Below are 10,334 nucleotides of genomic sequence, written 5' to 3'. Positions count from 1 at the left end.
TTACAGAGACTCTTTCATCAGTGAGATCTTATTGTGGCCATACATTGTTCATGTACACTGTAATGTCGTCAAAATAATCCAAATGAAATTTAAGTTATTCTTTCCCATAGTGTTGTATCATGGTGTACTTTCTATCCGATACGTCGATACTTGATGAGACATAAAGCCTCGTGCTTTTTATTGTAATTTAGTGTCCTTTACAATACAGTGATTTCCACTTGCCTTTTTTTATGTACCGAACAGGGAAATGTTGATTCTATTGTTAATATTTCATCAGCAACCTAAAAATATATTTTAATTTCACCTCTTTCCCATGTTATTTAGCAATGTTCATTGTTTTTTCAGCATAATTTTTTCCATTTGTGGTGGACGGGTCTGCTCCTTTGGCCAGTTTTTTCATCGACCATCACACGTAAATGATTACCCCCCCCCCCCCCCACCCCCCCCCCCCCCCCCCCCTTTCTACAGTCTTAATTTTGTTATGGAAGTAGTTTGTATTAATAATTATTGTGGTTTCCAGTTTACAGTACATACTCAAAGAGTTAGTAAAGAAAAACATGTTTTTTGTTTCTACTTTCATTGTAATAATAAAATAAAATGTGGGGTCCGAAAGGTACTTGGGGTTGATTGGGCCAGGGCCAGGGGCAGGAATTGAAAAAAAACAAGAATCACGAACATGTGCATGACTTACTAGCCTGAATTTCAGCTGCCCTGGACTTCTCTCACTTAAGGCCAATCCAGTCAGGGAGATCAGCCTCTTGCCTAACTGACTTTGCGAAGGTAGGAAATTTGGGCTAGCCTGCCTTGCAGGCCTAATTTGCGCTTCTAGTTACAATGTTGAAGTAAAGGTACAACCGATGCAATATGTCTTTTGTGCAACTTATATTCACTGCATCTGTGCGTTGGTGACACAAACAAAAAACATGAAAAAGTGTATTGAGTGAATGAAAAATGTATTGAGAACACCAAGTGTTACCATTTCTTTCAATCATTGTTCCCATAATCACCGCCAGAATGTAGGATTAAATTTTATACCCTGGATGCCAGAGGTTTCTTCTATACTTAGAGTCGCGACGCATTGAGAAATAAACTTTTGAGGTTTTTCTCCGCAACTTTGTGACATGCTTATCCCATTGACTCTAAGAGAGGAAAAAAAAAAGCCCTCTGTCATATGGGGTATAAATTTGATTTTTACCAACAGGAACATTACCAAAAATGAAATGCACAACTAAATTGCTGATACTGGTGGAAAAAGCTGGAAAATCTGTGTTCTGTACATCTGTTGTAAGGCCCCTAACTTTTAGACCAATTTTTAGACCAGGACAGAAATTCCAAGGTGATTTCCAGATTTAAGGAGGCTCGAAATAGTTTCTCTTTTTTCAAACAAATAAACATATTCTGTTTTTTAGATACAGTTAGGGTAATCATATCAAGCAAGATTTGACCGGGGTATTAAGTACCCATCATAGATTACTCACATCACATTTTCCTCCAAAATAACGTTACCATGGCAACGATATAAGGCATTTTTTTGATCATATTGTCTTTTTTTAAAAAAATGGACAGTGAAATCTTCCCATAGCGTTACCAGATAATGTTAGAAATAACCTCTAAAAATTTTTAAATTCAACGATCTGTGCCCTGTGACCTGAGACCTGTGTTTTTGTACCTGCCGATAGGAAACCTGAGTATCAAGAGATGCGCAGAATGTTTTCGTAGTGTTCGTGAATAGGGATGTCTATTTATATCCATATGTATAGGAATTAGAAGAAAGGTGAGCAAAATTAGCGGTATTTGTTTATTTCTGATGACCCACTTTGAATCGTGTTAGCTGATGCGACCAGCTTTTAGAATTGCTTGTGTGGCTTACTATCGATCTCGGACTGTTGATTTCAGTCTGCGGTTGAAAAATTCTGATCACGTGATCACATTTTTTTGTGGCTCTGCGGTTTTGAAAAGTACTGACCACGTGGCGCTAGACCTTGATGTTCTTCCCACGGCCGAGAAAAGAAAACAACCTGAAGAAAATTTTCCACCTTCTCAATTTCTCGGACAAGGCTTTTCCTGGCCTGGGTTACCCGTAATAGCTTCGGCCGGTTTTAATCGCCGTGAACATCGTTTCACGTTTTTCTCAAGAGTTCTGCAGAGCCGCAAAAAATGTTATCACATGTCAGAAATTTTTAACCTCAGGACTCAATCTCGTTCCCAGAGCCCACGTGTCTTTTTGTCTTGGCGCTGACCAAAAGACACGTGGGCTCTGGGAACGAGATTGCCGCAGACTGAAATCAACGGTTCGTGAAGTGGGCTGAAAATAGTACGCGCGCTCTCAGCTGAAAACCTTTCGAGCCTTCCTCTTTGTGCTTCCTCCCCTCCCCTCCCCTCCCTTGTTAAGGCTTCAGGTCCTTGCATGCGATTTTTCACTCTTTAGCAATTTTTCCTCTCTGCGTGACGCTTATAAAATGAAAGGCCTTGTGCTCCTGATAGTTCCATGAGATTCCAAGGAGACTGAACATGCCATTAGTAAATCGATCCTTGCCCAGATCGTTCGTTGCCCAACCCAGGAGGCCTCGTCCGAAAATCTCGACACTTTCTAGGACTGGGAAAGAGCGTAACACCCACGTGCAAACATGGCGGACGCAGCGGACGCGTAGTGAGAGCGCCGTGTATGTTTTTCCCTGTCCAACAATTTGTCGGCCGTTTCTGCGTATTATGATGAAAAGAAAGGAAAGAGACGTTGAAGGGGGAGAAAATGTCACCCAAAAAACCGAAAGGATCAGGGTTATTGAGGGAATCGACAATGACAAAGCTGGTAATACCATGCGCGTCCTGAAAGGTTTATTGCAAAAAGAGCAAACTAGGCTGTCAGGTTAGTTTATACACATTCATTCTCTATCAGTAAAATGTCTTTCTTTGCTTAGTTACTTTTGATATATTTGTCTAGATGAACTTGTGATACTCCTCCACCTCCCAGATTCAGTTCTGGTTCCCCAAGCGTAGAATGAAGGCTATTGAATTATGGAGGGTGTAAATTGCAGGTTGCAGGGGTCATTGTTTCACCGTAGCTGAAACAACCCAAACCTTCACTAAGGCTAACACTAGACCTAAACGCTATGCTTTAGATAATGTTTAAGCCTAAGGTTAGTATTTTTGTAAAGGTATGTTTTGTTTCATGGTAAAAAAAAAAGATTAATGACCTGCAACCCTTAACTTGCAACCTGCACTTTACAGAGGCCCTGACAGGGTAAATTCCGACAAGTTACATGGCCCAAAAAGTAGCGACAGCATATAAAATGAAATTTCAACAAAAGACATCCTTTCCCAGCAAAATTCCGACAGGGACGTCAAGGCCAAGAATGAGCCGATTAAACCCCGACACGAGTGATTTTAACATTCAGACAAGCGACACGGGACCTCCCCCCCTGTCAGGGCCTCTTTACACCCTGCAGGCCATTTGTTCATGTGTGGGAGAGTGTCCTTCTGTTTTTACTGGGTGACCATAATTATGGCAATCCAGTCAGAATCTGAGTGGAATTTTTTATTTTATTTATTTTTTCCTGTGTTGGAAAAAGGAAAAGTTGCACAATACATGTAGGTCTTTCCTGTCACTCCCCTACTAATTATTGTCTTTGTGTGTAGAGTCTTCTGTGCAAATTTTTGGTAGGTTTCAGAGGGTAGTAGAAATCCGTGATATTATGTACAACACTGATACCAAAAATTAATTAAAAAGCAAAAGTTACCTTGTTGTCCAAACACTTCCATTACATTGTGTGCGGACAAGAAGTTATCTTTACGCCATGAATGAATGATGTCAGCTTGCGTTGAGATGAAGATCATGCAATTTTAAAACTTACTTAGAGGTAGCATTACATTTTGAAGGTTTGGCAAAGCTGTTAAAGTTACTTAAAGAATCAGAGAACAAGGAAACGTTTGAAGAGATCATTAAAGAGGGAAGAGAATTTAAGGAAGTGTTCAAAATTCTAGAAGGTGGCAGACAAAGTGTTTCACAACTGGAGGTGACTTTATTTAGACTTGTAAATCATTAAATTTTTATCCTGTTGAGCTTACACGTAGATACAGAGTTTGCATTGGAGTATACACAGGGTTTGAGCTGGAGTGAGAACTTGTGTTAATTTTATACTTGCAGTGATTATTGTATTGTTAAAGATCATCATGCCATGATGTATGGTTTGTAATTAAATTCACCACAGAGTTAATTTGTCCTTTGACTTTATTTAGGAGCAGCATTGTGTTATTGACTGTGATGATACAACTGCTACATTTAACTTGAAAACACAGCTGTATTTGGACATGTCATGAAAATGGTTATAATATAATATTATTTAAATTAATAAATTAATGATAATAACCATTAGTATATACTAAAACAGTGGTTAGCGTTGAACTCGCGCGCTGATTGGCTCGCGTAGTCACTAAAACGTGGAACGACCTAAAACCACCTACAACCACCTAAAACCATCTACAACCACCTACAACCACCTCAAAAATATCTACAACCACCTAAAAAACATCTACAACCACTCACAAAGAATCGAATACCATCTTAAACAAGCCATAATTGTATAAAATAAGCAAGACGACAATATATGGTTACCATTTAGCCAAAAAATACAGATGGCATGATCGTGACATAAAGGTAAGCGATTTTCCGAATTTGTTAAAAGCCAACCGGGTGAGAATGCCGCTTTACCCTGCATTCCATCCTGTAAAGGGCACTAAAATTGTGAGAAAGGGCCTGGAAACGAAACAATCTTCACAAATTTCCCGCATTCCGGGAAATGCCGGCACTCTATTTCCCGGAATTTGGGAAATTCGTGAGGATCGTTCCGTTTCCAGGCCCTTTTTCACGATTTTAGCGCCCTTTACAGGATGGAATGCAGGGTAAATCGCTATTCACATCCGGTTGGCTTTCAACAAATTCGGAAAATCGCTTACCTTTTATGCCATGATCATGCCATCCGGATTTTTTTGGCTAAATGGTAACCACATATTGTCGTCTTGCTTATTTAATACAATTATGGCTTGTGTAAGATGGTATTAGATTCTTTGTGAGTGGTTGTAGATGTTTTTTAGGTGGTTGTAGATATTTTTGAGGTGGTTGTAGGTGGTTGTAGATGGTTGTAGATTTTTTATGAGGTGGTTGTAGATGGTTTTAGGTGGTTGTAGGTGGTTTTAGGTCGTTCCATGTTTAAGTGACTACGGATTGGCTCGTCAAACTCCGAATATCCTGTGCTATTTACCTCCGAGGAACTCGGGAAAAAATGGCGTCCCGATTTGCATCCGTGACAAGTGAAGAAAACATCCAAATTAATATTTTGTGCTGTATATTATCTCACTGTTTTAGTATATATAATATACTAAAACAACTATTCACCTCGGTGTCGGTGGCTAGCGTTGGATATTTACCTTGCTGCTTCGCCACTTGGTAAATATCCACCGCTAGCCACCTCTACTTCAGTGAATAGTTGTTAATTATTGTTAAGTAATAGTGATTTATCCTTGACAATTGTAATATTTTTTTATTGTCCATCGAGGTCTGAGAGCTGGTGTAGGTGTAAATCCCTTACACCGGTGACAAGCCTCATGACGTTTCGTCAATTGCAATAGCAATTCAATTGCAACAATTTTCAATTAAACAAAGCAACATCCATTTTCTGTGCATCTTTCCTCGAATGGTATTTACAATCTACCGTATTGTTGAAATATTTTGCTCACTGATACATTTTGCAAATTTCACAACAAAAGAACGATAAAACAACCGTGCAAAGTAGTAACACAAACAATTTTGCAGTGCAATTTGTCTTGCAGATGTAACAGTGCTATGGTTTTATAGTAGGACCAGTCCAGTCCCCACACAGACAGAAAAAAAGCATGTTGTTGTTGTTTAGAGAATTCAGGAAGAAAGAACAATCTCCATTACTGTGTTGAGAGTCCAGGGATATTTAATGAAAGATATGTTTGTGCACAGATAACAGATAACAGAGTCTTGTACAACATATCAATTAAAGGATGCTTATTTTTTTCTTTCAGACTCAGAAGTGCCTTGAAATTCTGGAAAGAATTTTGCTATTTACTTCAGAACAGAAACACCTCACCAGCACAACAGGGATAGGGATTGTGCAGAATGTCGTCCAAAATCACATGAGAGTATTGTACAAATGCCTTAACTCAGGGAATCCCTCTGAACTCATCAATGCTGCTTTGAAGTTGCTGACGGCCATGGTTGCACAAGGAGTATCATCAGCAAGAGAGGTTGAAGGGTCTTTTGATTTCACCTTGCAAGCCATTGGGTTCTTGCCGACAAAGCGTGACAGCAAGGTTAGGGTCAAGTATTCCTCTTTGTGTACACAAAATACTGAAAATACTTTTTAAACACTTAAAGACTCTTCCCCCAGTATTTATGGGGTTTATAGCATACAGTTTATGTTTGGAAAACAAGAATTTTGGTAGTAGCAAGTGAGTTGACAAAAGTAAATAATTATTGTCCATTGTCGGGAGATTGAAAAGCTCAATGAAGGCTTATGAAGGGTCATTATGCTTAAAATGCCAGCTTTTCAATATTGAAGGTTTTTTTTCTTAACATTGATTCTCAGAATAAGGGGTGCAGCTTCCGTTACCTATGACATAGGTGTACATGGGTGTTTACAGGTTAAATCTCACAGTTTAGCTTCTCTTTCAGGAAACACCAGATGTAAGGACCTGTTTCATTCATTTTGGCCTCTCATTTTTAATGTTTGGTGACTTGACTGTTATGAAGGAGGTCTTAGAACTCCAAGGTAGTGTGTCTGTGTTGGTACAGTAGAATGTATACAGTGTGTGACCTTTGCAGAGCTCTCATGCTCTACATGTGGGTTTTTTTTGTCCTGGCTAACATTGCCAAGGCTTGTGGGCTGACTCATCCAAAATCAAGATGGCCTCTATCAACTCATATGGCAAAAATTAAAAACTTGTTTTGGATTGTGACTGTTATGACACTTCCATTGGTTGTGGCATGCACAAGGCCTGACAGTCTTGGTCCACTGCACACTGGACGACAAGGCTTGACAAGACATAAGATCTACTGTAGCACGGTAAGATATTATCCGACAAACCCTGATCTTGTCGCAGACTTCTCTGAATTTGCTACACACTAGCCAACAAGTGGCCATCAAAAATCAGCTATTGTGCAGCGGCCTTTAATTTAAGACAGATCTTGATGAGACTGGAAAGGTTTGACTGCCATAACAATAATAATTATTGGGAAATTAACAATTTATTTATTGGGAACGTGATAATGAGGATAACATAAAAACTTTAAATCCCAATAAAATCTGGACTTATGGAAGCGACAATACTTGTCACAAATCGTTGAAACAGACACCGTTTCTCTCGAATTTTCTGGAAAAATCCTGAGATTTCTACTCCACACTGTTTTCCCGACTGAAATGTGCCTTCTCCCTCCCCAATGTTGAGCCACGGGTGTTTTGAAGCACTGAGACCACTGTGATACCCAAATCAACATTGGGAAGGGGAAACAGACACAAGTGTTTCAAGATTTTTGACGAGTATTGCAGGTTATCCTTTGAAATCCCCGTCGAAATGCTATCAACAGGTTCACAATAAATCATCATGTGTGTGTGTACATGTAGTTCATTGAATAAATTAGGCGACTGTTTGCATTTGTTGATTACATTTGAAATAGTCTGCTTGATGCAGAAATAGTTGCATTGGCGAGGAAAGAAAATTGGAAACGTGATGTATAAATAGAAGCTTTGGCAATATACACCTTTATTACAATGTACACTTAACATGAGAATTTTATTCCATAAAGTTCATTTGTAGAAACCGATATGCTTTATTTTCACATTGTGGAAAAAGCCTAATTATACAGCCAACCAGAATGGCAAACAGCTCTTTCACGTGTTGAAGTATAACCAATCAACGATAGCGTAAAGGCCTTTCCAAGTCACTCCATTGCTATTAAATTTGCATTTGGTTCTATTGTTAGTGAGTTTTTGTTTCTAATTTGCGTTCAGAAAACTATTTCAATGAAAACTATTATCTTATATGTAATAAACAGCTCACGACAAAGAGAGTGCTTTGTATGGGGTTTTATTCACTCGTCGTTTGTGTCAAACAACTTGTGAATAAAACCCTGTACACTGCAATTTCTATAACATAAACTATATAGTGTAACTGGTCAACTTGATAATTTTGTCATAATAAATTATGTAGACAAGCATAATATCAGGCAAAGAATGCTTGCACACAAGTACCAGTAACCACTCGTTGTTTGTGTCAAACAACTCGTGAATAAAACCCTGTACGCCGCACTTTCTATAACGTAAACTACGTTTGTAACTGGTCGACTTGATAATTTTGGCACTGTGACAATAAATTATGTAGTCAAGAATAATATCAGGCAAAGAGTGCTTGCACACAAGTACCGTTGACCTGAATGGTTAATCTGGACTCCGTACCCTGCAATCAATCTCTGTGTACACATGTATGTGTCCACCTTTGTTGGGATTTGGTCTATAATGATCTCTGGAATGAGGCTAATGCATAGAGCCCTTCATACATGTATATTCATTTTAGTGTACTGTGTAACATTAGTGCTCCATGACTTGTACTTTGTACATGTAGTAATACCAGTGATCTAAAGATGAAGTATCTTGGATAAATTTCTATCTTCATGTTGTAACTGCAATCATCATCATGTAGATTTAACTTATGTAGAACACTGCAAGGAATTTGAAGCGAACTTGAGAGAGCATAATTTTATAGGAAAGGAAAGGAAAGGAACTTTATTTAAGTGTCTATTCATTCTAGCCCTGGAGCACTAATTGAGGACACTGTGAACTGAAATAAACAGTTAAAGCAAATCTAGTCAAATGTTGGTTTTTGAGGAGAGGGGAAACCAGAGTACCCAGAGAAAATCTCTCGGTGCAGAGTAGAGAACCAACAAATTCAATCGAACCTGGGCCACATTGGTGGGAGGCGAGTTCTCACTACTGGGCCATCCCTGCACCAAGCATCCTTGTACCAAGCTCTCAATTTCATCTTGCCGCCTCATGGCATGGCCAAGATGGCGGCCGGATGCAAGTTACCAAGTTCTCCAAAGAATTGGTTCTCCCTGCTTATTTTGGCATCTCTATCTATTCAAGTTATAAAATATGAGCAAATTTATTTAAAACCTGCATACTTTACAAGTACAAGGGGAGGTTTTCACCTCCTGGACCTGCAAATAACTCCAAGTACCTTTCTTGCTTCTATCAGTCTACGTCAGGAGCTTAAAAGCTGTCTGCTGTGATAGAGATTCCTATCTGTCAAAACTACAACTACTACAAGACCTCACTTATGAATTTGATTTGGATATTGTTTGTTTGATGGAAACCTGCCTCAACAAGAGTATCTCGGACTTTGAAAATCCTGCTCACTGGGTATGATATCTACAGAAAGGATCGCCAAAATCAAACTGGTGGTGGAGGTGGTGAATTTTCCAGGCTTTCCTTTGAGTGCAGTAATGTTCATGCTGCTATGATCTGAGATCTGAGTAGACAGAAAGGTTAATAGCTTGCCTGGCTAGGAAACCAGGATCCAATCCTATTAATATTATTATTTTGTGATGTTTGTTTTATTGCATTTTTTTCATAGGATTTCTTCAGTCTATCATGAAAGGGTTGCAATTTGATTCACCAAATGTGGTTCATGCAGTTTTGTCAACTCTTCAAACAAGGGTAAGAAAAATAACTAAGAATTCGAGAAGCACATCAATTTTAAGCTTTATGGGGGATGGGGGGGGGATTGGGCTGTGTGCGTAGTTACTGAACTTGCAAATTGGAGTTCCTAGGAATGTTCCAGGTAGTCAGTGTTTGTTGTGTATACCTGTAAAGTAGCATACGTGTCTGTCTCCAATAAGCTTGTATTTTTAAGCTTTCAATAGTTAGGTTCATTTGCCCTTAAGTCGTTCATCTGTTACAAGGGGTTCCCCATTGATGGGTGAGATCGAACATATGGCATTCGAGAGAGTAAAGCCTCTGTGGGGTGCTTACATTATCTTTAGTACAGTAGTATATTTTTACTCGTACTATTAATTATAACTCCTGCTTTAAAGAAAACAACAAAACTGTTAAGTTTGTAAGGCATGTTTCAACAGAAACGTCAGTCATCTTCAGTTGATTAATGTACAAAGTGTTAGAAGTTGAATTTATACGTAGGAAAAAGTGCAAATTAAACTAGTAACAACGAAATGTACATAAAACATGACAGTGTGAGAATTAAAAGGATATAAGTTTTAGATTTACATGATGTAATTGTTGATTCGAAGAAGGTTG

The 10,334-nt window shown here is 38.8% G+C and overlaps 1 protein-coding gene across 4 annotated transcripts in view; it reads left to right on the top strand.

The window, feature by feature from the left end:
* Window positions 1–10,334, top strand: part of LOC138052526 (nucleolar pre-ribosomal-associated protein 1-like) — a 77,815-nt gene that overhangs the window by 26,272 nt on the left and 41,209 nt on the right. For 2 of the 4 annotated variants that reach the window (XR_011133106.1, XM_068899062.1), the window contains exons 1-5: window positions 2,624–2,866; window positions 3,877–4,013; window positions 6,049–6,336; window positions 6,698–6,794; window positions 9,655–9,737. The exons of 1 other annotated variant lie outside the window; for it this stretch is intronic. Coding sequence is in view for 2 of the 3 variants with exons in the window: in XM_068899062.1 (XP_068755163.1) it covers window positions 2,710–2,866; window positions 3,877–4,013; window positions 6,049–6,336; window positions 6,698–6,794; window positions 9,655–9,737 (762 nt within the window). In the remaining variant the exon portion in view is untranslated. Of the gene's footprint in view, window positions 1–2,623; window positions 2,867–3,876; window positions 4,014–5,899; window positions 6,337–6,697; window positions 6,795–9,654; window positions 9,738–10,334 lie in introns of those variants that run through there. One more of the 4 variants, XM_068899065.1, reaches the window with a different exon arrangement.

The sequence above is a fragment of the Montipora capricornis genome, chromosome 6 (assembly GCF_036669925.1).
Source record: "Montipora capricornis isolate CH-2021 chromosome 6, ASM3666992v2, whole genome shotgun sequence".
In the NCBI taxonomy this organism is placed as follows: domain Eukaryota; kingdom Metazoa; phylum Cnidaria; class Anthozoa; order Scleractinia; family Acroporidae; genus Montipora; species Montipora capricornis.
This window is presented reverse-complemented; position numbering and strand designations above follow the sequence as displayed.